Source organism: Cladophialophora psammophila, assembly GCF_000585535.1.
Source record: "Cladophialophora psammophila CBS 110553 chromosome Unknown aczJe-supercont1.1, whole genome shotgun sequence".
Classification (NCBI taxonomy): domain Eukaryota; kingdom Fungi; phylum Ascomycota; class Eurotiomycetes; order Chaetothyriales; family Herpotrichiellaceae; genus Cladophialophora; species Cladophialophora psammophila.
This window is the reverse complement of record NW_006912922.1, coordinates 2,762,148-2,778,324: the sequence shown is the minus strand read 5'-3', so window position 1 is coordinate 2,778,324 and position 16,177 is coordinate 2,762,148. Positions and strand designations below refer to the sequence as shown.

General features: G+C 51.0%; 6 protein-coding genes across 6 annotated transcripts; 2 read left to right on the top strand and 4 right to left on the bottom strand.

Moving 5' to 3' along the window:
- Window positions 1-545: 545 nt before the first annotated feature.
- On the bottom strand, window positions 546-4,187 carry A1O5_00957 (NAD+ synthase (glutamine-hydrolyzing); the record flags this gene model as incomplete). Its single annotated transcript, XM_007741576.1, has 16 exons — window positions 546-610; window positions 661-814; window positions 867-1,165; window positions 1,216-1,300; window positions 1,559-1,763; window positions 1,854-2,135; window positions 2,435-2,612; window positions 2,705-2,811; window positions 2,900-2,940; window positions 3,041-3,080; window positions 3,179-3,245; window positions 3,343-3,454; window positions 3,530-3,824; window positions 3,873-3,886; window positions 3,984-4,098; window positions 4,147-4,187. 16 exons carry the CDS (start codon window positions 4,185-4,187, stop codon window positions 546-548), a joined length of 2,100 nt encoding a protein of 699 aa, XP_007739766.1.
- A 759-nt stretch (window positions 4,188-4,946) lies between these two features.
- On the bottom strand, window positions 4,947-6,014 carry A1O5_00956 (GTP cyclohydrolase I; the record flags this gene model as incomplete). Its single annotated transcript, XM_007741575.1, has 1 exon — window positions 4,947-6,014. The coding sequence occupies one exon, from the start codon at window positions 6,012-6,014 to the stop codon at window positions 4,947-4,949; it is 1,068 nt and encodes a 355-aa protein (XP_007739765.1).
- A 1,678-nt stretch (window positions 6,015-7,692) lies between these two features.
- A1O5_00955 (uncharacterized protein) lies at window positions 7,693-8,943 on the bottom strand (the record flags this gene model as incomplete). The annotated part of the gene is made up of 1 exon (XM_007741574.1): window positions 7,693-8,943. The coding sequence occupies one exon, from the start codon at window positions 8,941-8,943 to the stop codon at window positions 7,693-7,695; it is 1,251 nt and encodes a 416-aa protein (XP_007739764.1).
- Window positions 8,944-11,137: 2,194 nt separating this feature from the next.
- On the bottom strand, window positions 11,138-12,037 carry A1O5_00954 (uncharacterized protein; the record flags this gene model as incomplete). Its single annotated transcript, XM_007741573.1, has 1 exon — window positions 11,138-12,037. The coding sequence occupies one exon, from the start codon at window positions 12,035-12,037 to the stop codon at window positions 11,138-11,140; it is 900 nt and encodes a 299-aa protein (XP_007739763.1).
- Window positions 12,038-12,648: 611 nt separating this feature from the next.
- A1O5_00953 (uncharacterized protein) lies at window positions 12,649-14,271 on the top strand (the record flags this gene model as incomplete). Its single annotated transcript, XM_007741572.1, has 1 exon — window positions 12,649-14,271. One exon carries the CDS (start codon window positions 12,649-12,651, stop codon window positions 14,269-14,271), a length of 1,623 nt encoding a protein of 540 aa, XP_007739762.1.
- A 506-nt stretch (window positions 14,272-14,777) lies between these two features.
- Window positions 14,778-15,993, top strand: A1O5_00952 (ribosomal RNA large subunit methyltransferase J; the record flags this gene model as incomplete). Its single annotated transcript, XM_007741571.1, has 4 exons — window positions 14,778-14,877; window positions 14,927-15,072; window positions 15,181-15,627; window positions 15,754-15,993. 4 exons carry the CDS (start codon window positions 14,778-14,780, stop codon window positions 15,991-15,993), a joined length of 933 nt encoding a protein of 310 aa, XP_007739761.1.
- Window positions 15,994-16,177: the final 184 nt, after the last annotated feature.

The following is a 16,177-nucleotide window of genomic DNA, read 5'->3' as shown; positions in this document are numbered from 1 at the left end:
ACCAGCAGCCCCTCGATTACCAGGCAAGAAGGATCTCTCAAGTGTTTGATTTGTCTGCCTCGGGATTCGGGACCTCAATGCGCCCACCGAACGCGGTGAGATGGAGGTGACCATTTACCCCTCACACGTGATAATAGGAGATCCCCTGGATCCCCGCAGCCGCCGGTATCGGAATCCCGACCCGGCGGAGTTCTTGGCATCAATTTGGTTCTTCAGTCTCGGGTTGCCACCGCCATTTCTCGCAGTCATGGAGAGGCACAAGTAGAATCTATGCGATCTAGCTCCATTTATATTCTCGGACGGCAATTATCTACGCACAGGGGATGTTATTCTTCATCTGCTATTGTCTTGTGTACCCATTCGCGTTTTCCTCCAGGACCTTCACTGCGTGCTCCATCTTACGGTACTGGGCTGTGAAACTGGGGTACAAAAATGGTCGCATATCATATCGATGGTCGTCCGGCGAATACCTAATCACTGTTCAGTACAAGGAGCTGATGCTGAGAGACCAAAGCTAAGGGGGTATCGGTTTCCAGCAATGTTGCTTACTGTTCCATGTGCAGTCCAGGCGTCAGGGTAGTTTGTTTATGTCTGTTGATTGCGTAATAATCTTTGCGATGTTAATCTTGAGAAACTTACGGTGGCACACACGATACTTACAAAAGAATTTTCTGACTTTCTCATATACGGCACGTGGCGTCATGCCCTTCCCGTGCGCCACGCTGTGGACGTACTGGGGATCTGAGTGTGTGCCGCGATCTTCGGTGGCGAGCATCTCTGGGTTCGGCGGCGTGGATGTCCAGACTGGGAGGAGCTGGAGATGGCGAATTAGTGTGGTTGATGAATAAGGCGATTGAAGCACTGACCTTCTCGAAGACACCCCATGGCCCGAGCCGCCCGACCTTGCGCAGACGGCCCAGTACGCTGAGTTCGGCGTATGTCATACCCATTTCCTCCTCGTCGGATTGGGTGTGGGCATCGGCGTTGGTTGTCGGGATTAGTTCGGCTGTTGGCGTAGCGTCAAGGAAGCTCTGCAAGAGAGGCAGGTCGAGATTGTCCCGGGCGTGAGCGAGGAACATTCTAAGATCGACCTTGGATATACCACCGATTGGATTTATGTCAGCGCTACTGGCGTCATATTTCGTCAGGTAGCCACGGAGTTGCTCTGATCTGATTAGTAAAATCATTCAGTGAGTGTAGAGAAAATTGAGGTACCGTCGACGTTGGCGGAGCCCAGAACCAGAAGACCACCACCCCCTTTGCGTTTTCTGACGCTGGGCAAGAGTTGGGCACTAATGAACTGTTAATGAAACCTGTACCAAAAGCGCCAGAGAGAGGGGGACAATCTCTCTGCCCCCACTGGAACAGATGTCCGGGAATACTAACAAGAAATACGCTATAACCATCTGCATAATGCGATGAATTAGCTCATTTGCTCTTTCGAAATCTTTAACATATTGCACAGGAAATACTTACGCGGATGCGCGCCTGGATGTTTCTAATCCTTGTTAGCAGCTACATAGGGATATGAAGAGGGAGGAGATCAACGGCTGGACACCCCGAGACAGGTATCCAGGTTCACGCACTGTAGAGCAAGCCCCTCGGAGGGATTTTTGGAAGTAAAGCTTGGAGTGAAGCCGGTGACAGTAGTGAAGAGCATGGTGAGAGCGGACACAACACCATCAATGTTCAGATCGATGTGGTAAGATCCTATCGCATTTGCAAGAGCCGCTGCTCTGGACCGAGTCTCCTTGCTGCTGTTCCTGATAACTAATCAGCACCGAAAGTTGCATTGGAAAGAGCACAGTGAAAGGGCACAATGGCCATGCGCTGCTGGGCTGTTTCTCACATACTCTGAGCCCATGTAGGTAGAATGGAAAATGTGATTGCAAATTTCTTGTGGGCTGGAAGGAGTCCAGTCGTCAGCTTGTGCACAGACCCGACGAAGGTCGTCTAGGACGAGCTTCTTTGTGTGAACTAGAGTTTTCTCGGATGTGACTGCATCATGCAGCAGCCGGCACATCGAAAACACCAGCACAGCCGTTGAGGCAGAGTCGATACCGCCGGACAAAGGCAGGAAATATCCCGCTGTCCTGGAGCGCCTTAGATAGTCCCAAAGCCAAAGCGCAGGGGCGCTGCGGTTATTTGAAAAGTTCCGTCAGCATTAATCCAACACGGAAAATAGAAATAGAAGACTGTGTAGAAAGCATATCTGAGGAACCGAGCATGCACAGGAAGTTCGACATAGAAGTTAGACTCGAGCAACACTCGTCCGACTCGAGAAGTTCCTGTCCCTCTCAAAAATGTGCGTATGCACCATTCCGCGGAGACAAAGGCCTTTTAACGGGGGAACATGTTTCTGACTCTCATCGCAGTAGGAACGATATGAATAAGAGGATAAGGACAAGAGGTTGGCCAGAACGAAAGAACCTACAATTGGATTTCCTCAGCGGCAGAGTGGTAACGAACCGGGATATCTGGAGAGGGAGCTATGAATTTTCCGGTTTGTTCGAACCCTGGATGTGTCAAGCGGATGTCGACTGGTATACGTGGGTAGGGAGCAGCCTGGGCACCCTGAAGGTTCCGCGAGTGAGAGACACGGAACGACCGCACTAACGCCTTGTCAGAATCAAACAGGTGTGCAACGGTAGCCAAAAGGAACGGAGGCTCGTAGTAAATGTGGCAGCTTTTCCGCATCACTTACCGTCCTCGAGATCGACATTAGCGGTGATGGTCTCGACGTCATTCAGGCTGAATTGGCTTCCTTGAGCTAGAAGCCTGCCGTTCACGATGATCATGGCGCAGCCATCACTTGTCGCTCGTTAGCACAAAATGCTCGTACCGAAAAAGGCGGGAGCAGAAGATAGAGGTCAAGCATCAGCTTTTCGTCATCACGTACTAGTATAATCTGTCTCCAGAGCAGCCTCGTTGATTAGAATACTACCGGCCCGTTAGCATGGAAGCGTCCTAAAAACAAAGAAACTGAGAGAGCGAAAAGAAAGGGCATATGCATCTTTTGAGGGCTTTCAGGATCACGTACCACGTATATACCACCATTCTGCCTTGTTGCCTCCCGGATGCTATACAGCCGCAAAGTTAGTATCGTATGTCTAGGTCAGTGTCCCAGACGCAAAGCGTCTAGGTGCTGATAGAGACTTGATGGGAACCGGAGACTCACAGGGAGACACGGGTTTGTAGTTTCCGCAATTCATAATGGGAGCCACTAGAGTTCACAAAGATCTCAACTAATGATAGATTAGCACCAAAAGGCTGCAGAGACACAATAAGGGAGAGGATAATGTTCTAGAGGCAATATAGCAGATCTCTCGACCATATACATACCGCCATTAAGTCCCATTGGGATGTGCGGCGCGGCTGGGGTAAATAATTCCTCGCATGTTTCAGCACCAACCAACGTGTCAATTGTCTGGAGGACTCCATCTCCAAACGGGGCCTGTAGTGTGTCGGAAGCTTAGATTAGATTGAACAAGGGCTCTGCAAGTGACGAGAAAGGCAGGCTTGGACTTACAGTCTTCTGGCCAGTGACACTGCTAATCGCATCTTCGAGTGGGTAGTCTTCAACCTCTCGTTGCCGTGTCCAGGGTGTGAACCATCGAGACTCGAAATAGTTTCCCTCCTCGCACAGGGCCATTTTGGGACGGATAAGAAGGATCTTCTTGTTCAAGACAATCACACGGCAGTTGTAGCGGACTGAATTGTGCCGCACGGGCATGCCGATATCGAGGATACAATCGCCGACATCTGGGTTGGTGATGATGGTCGCCAGGGATTCCCAGCAATGAAGAAAGAGATCGCCCTCCAAGCTGCCACGGTTAGCAACATCTGAGAAGATCATGAGCCAGAGAGCTTACTAGTGGTCTGCACACTGATGGCCGGTTAGCACGAGAATCCTTACCAGAACAGACAGAGGTGATAACGTAAAGGCTCAGGTGGTGTTGAGGTAGCATGCTGGGACCACGTACTCCATATCCAGGAATCTCCAGCTCAGGACCGACTCTGAGTCGAGCCCCTGCTGCTTTCGCTTGTTTAATGCTTGCGATTATGCGCTCCGTATTGCCATCGAAATCAAGCGCCCACCTAGAAGCCGTTAGAAGTTCTCTATGGTGGGCTCGGGGTAGGACATACTGGTTGAGGGAGCAGGTCGCTACTGTCACAAGCATGCCCATTTTCGATGACGATATTGTCAAGGTCTGTCAGAGTTGCCGGAAAGAGTGGAATGCAGACGAGATGCAAGTTTGCAACAAAGTGGCTCTATGGAATCGAGGCGGTGAGGACCACCTTTTGCAAGCTCTAGTAGCTGGCTGTTAGAGAATCCGAAATGTTCTCCGTCTTCTATGAAATGATGGGCTTACCGGACTTGATTGCCGCTAATGATATATGGCTTCGATGGGCTCGAGCCGGTATCTATCACGATCTTGACAGAGTTACAGACACAGTCCACCGATGCCACGGCGTTCGCTGGATTGGTGTGTCCGGTCAAGATGCAGGACGTGTCACAATTCGTCAATTGATCAAAGGTACGGAAGAGGGAGTCATTGTAGCAGGGACACTATCCACCAAAGATGCAAATGGTGCCAAGACATGTCACGTGGATCCGACTACGGAATACATGTGACTGATGGCTGGCGAGGCGGCATTTATGATCCTGCACCATGAATACTCAGGTTGGACGAGGCTAACCAGCGGCATCAACTCCAAACGTGTCCAGATTTACTAGGTAGCATAGCTCCCCTGTACCAATCTCCCAGTACGAAGTACTGTACACCTTTGGTAACAAAAATAAGTCAACCGCCGTTGAGGTGAGGTCACACCATTCATTCCCATTTTGTTGAAATTTCGCCCAATGCGCCTCATGTTTCAAACATGTCTTCTCTCGTTGCGCATAATCAGGTGGCCGAAGCCGACGTCCGTGTTTGCGCGGGCAATCACCTCCGATTCAACAGGCTCAAGAACTCCTCTCTCGTTTTGGCACTGCTCCTCATAGCGCCCAGCATGCAACTCGTCGTTGTCGAGCTACTCGTCTTCTGCACACCTCTCATCACCATGCAGAGATGGCTGCTCTCCATCACAACCGCGACGCCCTGTGGTTTCAACACCTCGGCAATCGCCAGTGCAACCTGTTTCGTCAACCGTTCTTGAACTTGCAATCTGCGCGAGAACATCTCCGCCAACCTGGCCAGCTTGGACAGTCCGAGCACGCGCCGGTTAGGAATATAACCAATGTGCATTTTCCCAATAAACGGCACCATGTGATGCTCACATAAGCTGAACACTTCAATGTCCTTCACAATAACCAATTCATCGTGATCTTCATGAAAGACTGCCCCATTGACCAAATCTCGAACATTCTCCTCGTAGCCCTTGGTGAAATACATCAACGCCTTCGCATATCTCTCTGGAGTATCTCGCAACCCCTCACGATCAGGGTCTTCGCCTATACATTCGAATATCGTCCTGACTGCACCGGCAAGTTTGTCTAGACGAGCTTGTGCTTGTTCAGGAGTTTGTTCGAGGCGTTCGCGAGTCCCGATGCAGGGCCAGGAGAGGCCGTCGAAGTCGATGGGCGGGTTTAGTGTATATGGGCTTGCAGGGCGTGAGACGGTAGAGGCAGGAGGCGTGGGTGGTGCTTCATCTCTCTCATCTCGGGCTGGGGTGTGGAGTTGTGGCAGACGTTTGGATTCGGGGTCTTTTTGCGCATGATCTAGGCCCAGCCATGATGTCCCGCTTTGCATGGTAGCTTGCGAGGCGGTCGCGCTTTCGGCCGTGAGATCTATTGTCTTCCGTCGGCCGTAGGTAGCCTTTATCGAAGAAGCCAAGTTCTCTCGTTCCTGCGCTCGGGTTGTTGTAGTTTGAGAGCGGTGCAGAGGAGAAGAGCCGTTCAACAGGTACGAAGGCACCGCAGAGCGAGGTTTGGGGTGTAAGGTACTAGGAGGAGAGATACTGTTGTTGTGGTCTGGAGAGGGGAGTTTTGGAGGAGGGTTACCTTGACTCATGGCCGGGGAGACTGACAGTAGATGTAAGATTTATGGTGAAGACATGGCTTTCGAGCAGGAGAATCCCGAGCGCTAATATTCTAGCTCTAAGTGAGACTGGGGCAATCAAGATCGAAATATACGCAGGTAAAAGGTATTGCCGCGCTGGGTTTGATCTCTCTTTTTCGTCGCTTGTGGGAAAAATCTGGGGGAATCTTGGAAGAAGTCGGAATCTTTTTCGTCTGCGCCCTTGCATTCGTAGACAGCCAATCGGAATAAAGAGATTCAGTGGATTGTACGGAGAAGCATCCAGCCTTGTCTGCCCCTGCTGATCTCGCACACCCGAAGCCTTGTGTGACCTATTTGAGATTTATTATATCCCTCCCAGGATAAGAATTCCAGTGATTCCTGGCCGGCCTTGCCACTGAAGAATGCTACATCCTAGATACTACCGACATAGGTATGATTGAGCGAACGCACAAGATCTCAAATCCTCACAAGTGAAACCTCCACCTCGGCTCTTCGTCTCCAAGCCACGGTCAGTGGAGATCAGAAATCTCCGTTGGAGTGGCTTCCCTTTGCTCATTCTCCCTTTTCAAGACCAGCCACAGAGTCGCAGTCATGATCGAGTTGGCCACTATGTATGCCAAAGTGGACGAGTGTCCCAGAAAAGTACCACGCGGGGGAAACATACACGGGGACGGTCCCGATTCCGTTACCCCCAAGAAGCACCCAACAACAAAATAACCCAGCACGAGATTGAGTAACACCCACGAGCGTACTGACGACACCCCACGCGAGCGTCAGCAAAGGCAACCAAACCTTCGGGCTGCGGCGTCCATATTTTCAAGATCAGATCGCAAAAGATCCACGAAGAAGAGATAACCGACCCAGTAAGCGTAAGTCCGGTGAGATATTAGCCCCCCCCCTCATACGTAAATCAGCCGCTAAACACTCGATGCATGCATTGCCGACATCGCCCTAGTCAAAGAATGACAGAAGATACACTATGGTCAGCGCTAGAAGAACGGCGATGTCGAGCTCTGGCACACGGGCTTGTTCATCGATCTGCTCTCTGGGACGGTGGCCAAAGTCATTCGAGGCAGCATCTTTGTTCTGATCTTGCAACTGTCGATACAGGCCTTTTCAATAGACCCACCTTCCTCTCTACCTGTTAAACAACGCTTGCCTTCTCAGAGAGACGGACTGTTCCCCGGAAACGGGTGGGGATTGTGGGTGAACGCTGAAAGGGCGGGACGGTCTGGAATATTGGTGGTGGATCATTGCGGGCTCTTAGGAAGGGATATAAACACGCCACACTGTGTGGGGATGTGGGCCTTGTGCACATCGGTCATGACGCCGAATCAAGCATTGTGTAGGCGATCGGCAGAAAGGTTGTGACGCGGGTGTCGTGGCAGATGGCTTGATTTTGATGACCGGATATGGAAATATCATCTCCCAAGTACCGCCCTCGTTGGACCACCCATGCTGAAGATGTTTTTCACGAGGAGGTGTCCGTCATTTGTGAGCGGTTCCTTATCGGTACAGGTAGCTTGCTCCTCCACCGTTTAGTTGTTGAGCATTTTGGTCCGTTGAGATATGTAGGTGTATTTCCCGTATACAAGAATAGGTCAGGATCGATGTTGTCTATGTCGGACGAAGCCCGTTTTGTAATCCTTTCTTGTATCCTGTTTCTTGCTCATTGAGGTTGCTCAATGCCGGCCAGAGTCTCTGCGAACCACGCGGTCAGGCAAGGCTCCAGAAACTCATAAAACACGAACTGGTTGAGAATTTCTCGGGCTTGAGGCCAGTCGGTCAGTTCCAGGATCTCTGCCTGTCGGACGAATCCCTTAGTGAACCATGTCCTTAGCGGGGTGATGCCTTTGATCGTTTGATTCACACGCCATTCGAATCTCGCTCCATAGAAGAATATCCACAATAGCGCCTCGCGATACTGGGCTAATTCATCTGCCGTTGCTAGGTCCAACGCATTTTTCATCGTCCCCTCCAGGTGATTGATCGTAATCATATGGTGGCTGGTGCGATGGTCACATCCATAGATAGTGGCTTCAAAGATCCCTCGCCGCAGTATGTGCAATGTTGTAAGAGCTAGTGATGCCTCGATATAGCGCAAAGACTCCGTCATGATTTCATAGCCCTTGCCTGCAACAAGATTGATGTAGACATTGATTAACGCCCCAGAGTCGTATTGAGAATACGTTGTGAAGATCGTGAAGACCGCATCCGTACGGTCAAGGTCTTCGGGATCATTGAGATTGACGGTCGTTGACCGGACGGATAAGTATAAACGGAGCCTGATGGCCGCTTGGCGAGTGGCACGCAGTTGAACGCTATCATGAAATGCTTTGTATTCCCCCGGCAACTTGGGCATGTGCGTCTCAGGCGTTTCCACCCACAATCTAGCAATCTGCCTCTGGACCCAGTTCTCAAAGTCGAAGAACGTGTTCCGCATTTGGGCGATGGCCAGTTCCGTGTCGTTGTTCATGCAGGTCATGAACAGTGTCCGGATATGGAGATCCGAGGTTTCGACCCTGTCGACCAGGCGTTGTATGATGCTCGCATGGACCTTCGCCGCGGGAATGTCATTCTCTTTGCATGCTGCTCGAAAGAGTGAAACAATTTGCGAGATCAACGACATATCGGGCGGAGTATCAAGCGAGAGGTTCTCAATTCGGTCTTTCAGGATTTGCATGCTCTTCGTCCGCATCTTGATGGCAAGGAAATGTAGATCACGAGCGGTGTCTGGCGATGAGAACTTTGCAAGAACTGGAAGGTAGCTCGAACACCACGAAAGCGCTCGCCCTTCATCTGAGAATTCTTTTTTCATCGAATTCCACACTTTGGCAACAGTACGCCGACCAAAGACGTGGAACCCCTCTCCGATCGTGGTGAGCATCGGAGCCCCAGGAGGAGCGTCTTTGAACTCCATGTAGGATGTGATATAGATCCCAGGTAGATAGCCATCCCTAATGAAGGTGATGAGTTTGTTGATCCGAGGAGTGATCCGTAGACCCTGGGCGTCGAAAGGGTCAGAGTTACCACCTCGCAGTAATTGCAAGAGGCTCGGGCTATTGTCTCCGGCGGCGTGATGTCCTCCAGATTGCGAATGGCTACTTGCTTTGTACAGGATCAATCCGCCATGCCCGCGTACATCCCCTTGCTGAATTGGCACATTTCCATCACGGACGCCTGTGGATTGACCTGAGGATAGAGTAACTTGTCAATTTGGAGCATGCATATCAAGAGTGAGAAGATTGGACTTGCCTGGATCTTCGGTCAGCAAAGCTTCTGCTTGCTCCTTCTTCCTCTTCTTGCGCTTCTGGTGGGACCATCTTGCAGCGTGCGATTTTTGGTTTGCGATCTCAAGTTCTTTCTCGATTTGTGTAGCTTTAGCATCAAGCTGCGGCACAAATCTCAGGGTCATATATTGGGGAGGTTTCATGGTCTCGTATTCATGTAATTCAACTGGCAATTTCCAAAAGAAGTATATCAACATAATCAGATAAAAGCCATGCCGGGAACTGGGCCACTTTTTTCAATATATTTAAGCACAGAAGACCCAGGGTCGTCGAGGAGGCAAACCGAAAGCAAAGTGCTGAGCTAATATGCCTGCATATAAAGTCGGCCGAGACTGATAGAGCCGTGCAAGGCTCTCTAATTGAGCAACACGTGCCCGACTTTTGACATTCGAATCGAGGTCCAGGAGACTTGAAGCCTCTCTTCCTTCACTTGCTCTGCAACCCGACACTTTCGTTCTCCAATAAGCGATACTGGCCATTACGCAATTGGGAAATGCAATCATTATCAACGCTGAGCAATGGCGTGCGGAAGCTCATGATTGGAGTTAATAAGCAAGTAGACCGTTTTGATAACTGTTTGTCGATAACAAATGAGACGAGGAAAAACATAGCCACAGCTAACTGGGTTCGTCTGCATAATAGCACAACGTACCCGGGCCGGGAGTGGTCGAGCTTTCAAGTCCGAGCAATAATAGCCCAACCATAGCCTTGTACGCGCACGGTGGAAGGCATGGTTCGAGAGAAGAGAAGGATCGCTGAGATTGGTTTGGCGAGGACAACCTTCTCGGGGAATAGAACCATAATTGCGAGGTCCAAAGCCATCGATATTGAAGGGGGCGAAGCTGATGACAAAGTCCCTTGCAGGGGCCGACATCCCGGAAGGGGATTATGCAATGCCAGACGGCAATCCAACTCAAGGCATTGGCCTTCTTACTGGTTGACTGTTAGCTGGTGATATTTAACCAGAAAGAGTCAAGCAAGGAACAAGATGGCGCTAGGGGTACCTCTTTACCAGGTATGGTAACTCTACTCCACAGGGATGCAAGCCACGCGGGATTCGGTGCCAGCAGATTCAGATATGGAGTACCTAGGCGTACCGTGGGACGAGAACGGCGAGTTTAAAGCTCAAACTTGAAAGTCTGGCCGTTCAAGATGCCGAATCAATAAGTCAATCACGGATGTTAAATCCACCAGATATGCTCCATGCTCCGGAAATCTGCTTACGACTGGAAAGCGCCCGACAGGCGCGCCGAGCTTTTGCTGACATAGAGACCACAATATCCCACTTACATGGAGAACCTACCAACGGATCATTAATATATAAGTCTGAAACTGGGTATTAACTGAGAGATGTCCGGCTGGAGGGTGAGCCTCCAGCGACCGAGGACGATGCGATTCGAACCATACATAGGACCTCTGTCTGACGCATCTGTCGTTCGGATGGCGATAGCTGAGTCTCTAATCCAACGACTTGTCATTCTCGAGGAATCCAGACAAGCCGACAGATCCATGTTAATATGAGATTTGGACCTCCGTCGCCATTTCCACCTGTGTATCAGCTCTTTCGATTCTCCAAACCGTCGTTAACAGCTAAGATGGGTCGAAGCTTTAAGGGCATAAACAGCCCTTGAGAATTGTCCACTCTAACAGAGCTCCGGGAAAAGTCGGTAGGACGCGCCTGATTGACGTGCGATATGCTTCTAAAGTTCGAGGGCTTCGGATGGGACTTGAGGTGATTTTATTGTTTTAATGCCCCTACTCAGATGAATAGAGTAAGTTGAAATCTCGTCGATGCAGGAAGTATTCCAAGCCTCTACGAGGTATTTAAATCCCCATCATCTGCGCCAGCCATTTCTCATATGCACCCTCGATCTCAATGCATCTCTTTCCTCTGATCCACAAGCACCGTCCATTGACATCTTCACCTTTCTCTGCTGATGCGAGATACGCAATCCCCATAGCAACATCCTCCGGTTCACTCGCTTCATGTCCCTGTGTAGCCTCGGGCGGTAGATTGGCGGTCAACGCCGTACGCGTGAGCCACGGCCCTACCATCGTGATGGAGATGTTCTTTTCCTTTAGCTCTTCTCTTTGGGACGAGCTGCGCATTAACCCAATAAGTGCATGCTTCGATGCCACATAAACGTCTTGATAGGTAACGGGAATGTACGAGGCAGCTGATCCGGTTATGATGATGCGGCCCCCGCAGCCGTGCCCAAGATGATGCACGGCCAATTTAACCCCATAAAGAACGCCATAGAAGTTCACATCGAAGATTGCTTTTGGCGGTGGCTTCAGAAGCTGTCCGCTTTCGTCGGAGACTTGAATTGGGTTACCAGAGGCTTCGTACTCGTCCGCAAGGTAGTTACTTAAAACTCGCTCCTTGCCCGACGCGGACTCCGAGGTCGCCAATTCAGGATCGATACCGGCATTCAGACACACTATTTTGGGAGGGCCGTGTTTGCGTGTTGCCCAGTGGAACAAGGACAGTTGTTGCTCCCAGGATGAGACATCACACGCATAAAAATCACAACCATGGCCGATGGTTTGTGCGACATCTTGCAATCTTGTTGCCTCCAAATCAACCAAGATAACCTTCGCACCGTGCTGGGCAAACAGTCGCGCAGTTGCAAGACCTATTCCACTTGCTGCGCCGGTCACAAGAACAACCTTGCCTAGATGCTCATTGAGGACAGCCGACGTCGGCAGAACGACTTCGGACATGGTTGCTCTCGGATCAATTCGCAAAAAGCACCCGAGGCAGATATGATGCTCGATGGTGAAAAGAGAAGGAAAAAGAAAAAGGGGCGAGACGTCAGCAGGGTGGAAACTTAAATAACTCTTGGTGCGCAGACAGGCCTGAAGTCGGGTTTCATGATCATCTCAACTGTTGTGTCTCCTGCCCCGTCGCGTCCCAGCACCCTAAATACCATCTCGAAACCGGTAGCAAAGCATGGAAGAGGGGCGTCGGCAACCTTTCTCAACAACATGAGGGGCCGGTCGGGGGACTAAGCGCAATTCAACGACATCTGGTGCAGTCACAAAGGTCAGCTTTCCCTCATCATCTCGGTGTCATTGGGCAAAGCGGGTGATCAGGCGTGAAGCCAAAGAGGAGCAAGAGGAGGAACGAAGAGGCGGATAGTGCCGAGGCTGAACTAATCGGGACGGCCAAGACAGCTTGGCGCAACAAGCACCCCATTGGTCAGTGGCGCAGATGCTGTACACTAGTCCATTTCCAGTCGCTTGTAAATACACGACAAACGCTACCAGACTCCCCAGCGTCAGCGAACTGCATCATACCCTAGTCATCTCTTTGCTGAAGATACTATTCAAAAATGGACGCAGAATTATCTTGCATGAGCTTTGCCGAAATTTCACAATCCATCCAAACCACCCAACTCGAACTTGCCTACGAGCGCACCCTGAGAGACGCGGATCGCATCTACGAAGAAGAACGAGCACGAGGGATGCGCGTACAGCTGCTGCTGCTGGAACACGAAAATGATGGGCTCCAAGAAGAGGCAGAGAGCGGCGAGGATCAACAACACCATTTGCGTGAAACCAATGAGGAGTTACAAGGCCGTCTCGCCGAAGTCGAGGCAGACCTGCAACAAGCACAGATGGATCTCAAGGCGCGCCTACGCGATCTAGAATACTTAAGAACAGAAGTCAACGCTTTGAGTGCTGCGAGCAGTGACGCAAGCAAACTCCTTGCAGAGAAGCTAGCATTGTCAAGAGAGTTAAACACTCTCAAACCGGAACTTGAGCACCTGAGATCCCAAAGCTCGTCGTACCAGAAGCTGCTTTCCGAAAAGCTGGCTCTACAGCGGGAATTAAGCTCCCTTCAAGTTGAACTCGAGACCGAGAAACGAGCAGTTCAACGACTGAAATCACAGGAAAAGTCATCCAATCGTGAAGACTCGGAGCTAGCAGAAGAGATCGACAGCTTGAGAAGGGAGCTTGCAAAATTACAACGGGATGCACAAAAAAACGAGCGCGAGAGCAGGAAGAGAACAACCGAATGGGAGAACGAGAAGGAGGTTTTGGAAGGGAAACTGGATGCTTTCCGCAACAAAGTCCGATCTACAAAGGAACAACTCAAGGATGCGCAAGAAGAAATTGAGAGGTTGCAGGCAGCGCAGATGGCGCAGTCTACTGAGATGACCAAAGCAAGACTTAATGGGGTAGCCACCACGGCCAATGCTAGGAAGAGAAACGTTGCTAGGTTTGATCCAGACATGACCATTGGCACGCCGGGAAATGGCGGCCCTGCGGCGAAGAAACCTCGAATTTCAGTCAATGTCGGGGACAAATCAAATTTTTCCATCACGCCGTTCCTGAACCGCACTCTGAGCATCTTGCCGGAAACACCGCCTGAGGAGGAAGGTCAGCGGCAAAAGGAACAGAACACGAATGTTACTGAACAGGTGGACGGGCTAGACGAGGACGAGGATGTGGCACCCAAGGCCCAACCAGTGAGGAAAAAGCAGACCACCGCAAAAAGATCAACTGCACCAGCAGTCAAGCGGAAAGGCGCCCAACCTCTTAAAGAAACCACCAATTCAAAAGCAAACGGTATAGTCAAAACTTCGCGACCTGACAAAATCATCGAAGAGGAGTCGGATATGGAAAGCGATCAAGGAGTCATAGTCGCTACTGAAGCCCAGAAGACAAGCAAAGAAGACACAGAGCGAACGCGGAATGCCGACCCCACAGCTGAGGAGGCAACACAGTCAGAGCCACCTAGAAAACAAAAGGCAGCGACCAAACGAGCCAACATCTTCGATGAAGACAGTGCGCCCGCACCCAAGATCAGGAGTCTGGCAGGTGGCCTTGCTGGGAAAGGGGGGGTATTGGGGCGCATCAATCTTAAGGCAAAGGCTATGGGCAAAGGGAAAACACTGGCTGAGTTCTCGCCTCTTAAGAGGGACCGGAGGGCTGTTAGTGTGATCGAGTGATGATGGGGAAGTGGAGGTTCCAACGCATGGGTCGCTGATGAGTTGGGTTCACATGTATGACCGCCAGATGCATTCAGGATGGACTGTTTGTCAAAATTCGTCGCTGCTTGTAGAACACAAGATTTATGGAGTATTACCTCGTCCTTCATGGCAAGATAAATGGCAGTTGAGGTCGCGCAAAAGCGGCAACCGCCAATTGCCCATCTGCAGAAGTCGTGCGCCGCCGCTTTATGGATTCATGACATCCACTGGCATCTGCATAAATCGCGGAGCAAAAGTCATTAACGCTGTACCAAATTGAATCCTGGCAACTTCCCTCGTTTCGCGACCCTCCTATATTCTCTTGCCGAGTGCTCTTCAGCCTCGCTAGAGCGTGCTATGCGATCATGTAACCCACGTCTTCCTCTTCGCTCTTCGGTTTGCGCACTCACATCCATCAAAACAAACCCTCCGTGCAACCTTCCCCACCTCCCCAGCAGCCTTGCTCCTCGCCAGCGACCAACACCATGTCTCCCCTCGCAAAACTCTATCTCATTGCGTGCTGGTCCTACATCATCTCCTTCAACGTTACCTTCACCCTTGTCAACCTGGACCTGCATGAAAGGGGTGCGCTTCTCGTCCTCGAGCACGAGGCGTTGGACTGATCGGCAGCGAGGGGATCAGTTTGCTCGAGCAGCAAAGGTTCAGGGACTCAAGAGTCGGGCGGCTTTCAAGCTGTTGCAGATCAATGAGCGGTACAGACTTTTTAAGCCTGGGATGACTGTGGTGGACTTGGGGTTTGCGCCGGGAAGTTGGAGTCAGGTAAGAAACCATTTGCGACGAATTCAAGGGGTCACGATTGGAGATTGGAGAGGACGGAAAGGAAGATGTTAGGGTCTGCCGCTGACACATGTCTCCTCCTTGATGCAGGTCGCCATCGACTTAACGAAACCTCGTGGCCGAGTTCTAGGTGTTGACCTCCTGCCCGTCCAACCCCCAAAGGGCGTGTCAACAATCCAAGGCGACTTCCTGTCCCCGGACATTCAAGCCGAGATAAAGTCCTTTCTCCGAAACCCTGATCGGGGCCGTCTACGACGCACACTCATGCTAGGCTCTTCCGAGACTTCAGAGACCGGATTGGAGCAGGCGCTGCTCGAGGATGAGGCAACAGGGTATCTCGATCGGGAGAGTCACGAGACGACAATCGAGGAAGAGCAGGATCGAGAACATGTTGACAAATGCGTCGACGTGGTATTGAGCGACATGTCTGAACCCTGGGACCCTCTTGAAGGGCTTTACAAGAAGAGCATCAGTAACCCGTATCGCAGGTTGATGAATACGAGTGGAAATGCCTTCCGCGATCATGCCGGGAGTATGGTAGGTCTACCAGAATTTTGACCTCGATCAGTGCTTCCTTCCCTTCTCTTGTTGTTTCGGATCTTCACACCTACGCATTCATCGCATGAAAGATTACTCGACTGACGATCTTTGGGAAATGAGCAGGATCTCTGCAGAGCAGCGCTGCGATTCAGCTACGACACGCTCAAAGTCGGGGGACACTTTGTGTGCAAATTCTACCAGGGGGCCGAAGACAAGGCTTTGGAGAGGAGCCTGAAAGCCATGTTCCACAAGGTTCACCGCGAAAAGCCTGAGAGTTCGAGGAGTGAATCCCGCGAGGCCTATTTCGTGGGCATCAAGCGATTGGCCAAGGTGGATCGGGATGCGGTGTTTACCGAGCCCTGAGACTGGACTCGTGCTCATCTAGAGTAGAGGAGAGAAAAGAAGAAAGAGAAACGAAAAAAAGGTATATGTGATGACTATAACTATATAAGCGGTGATGGAAGGCTGCGACCATCGCCTCATGTTTAAACCGCTAGCACCGTGCGTAAAGCAGGGGGCACTAGGCAAGAGGTGTACCAAGCTCTTT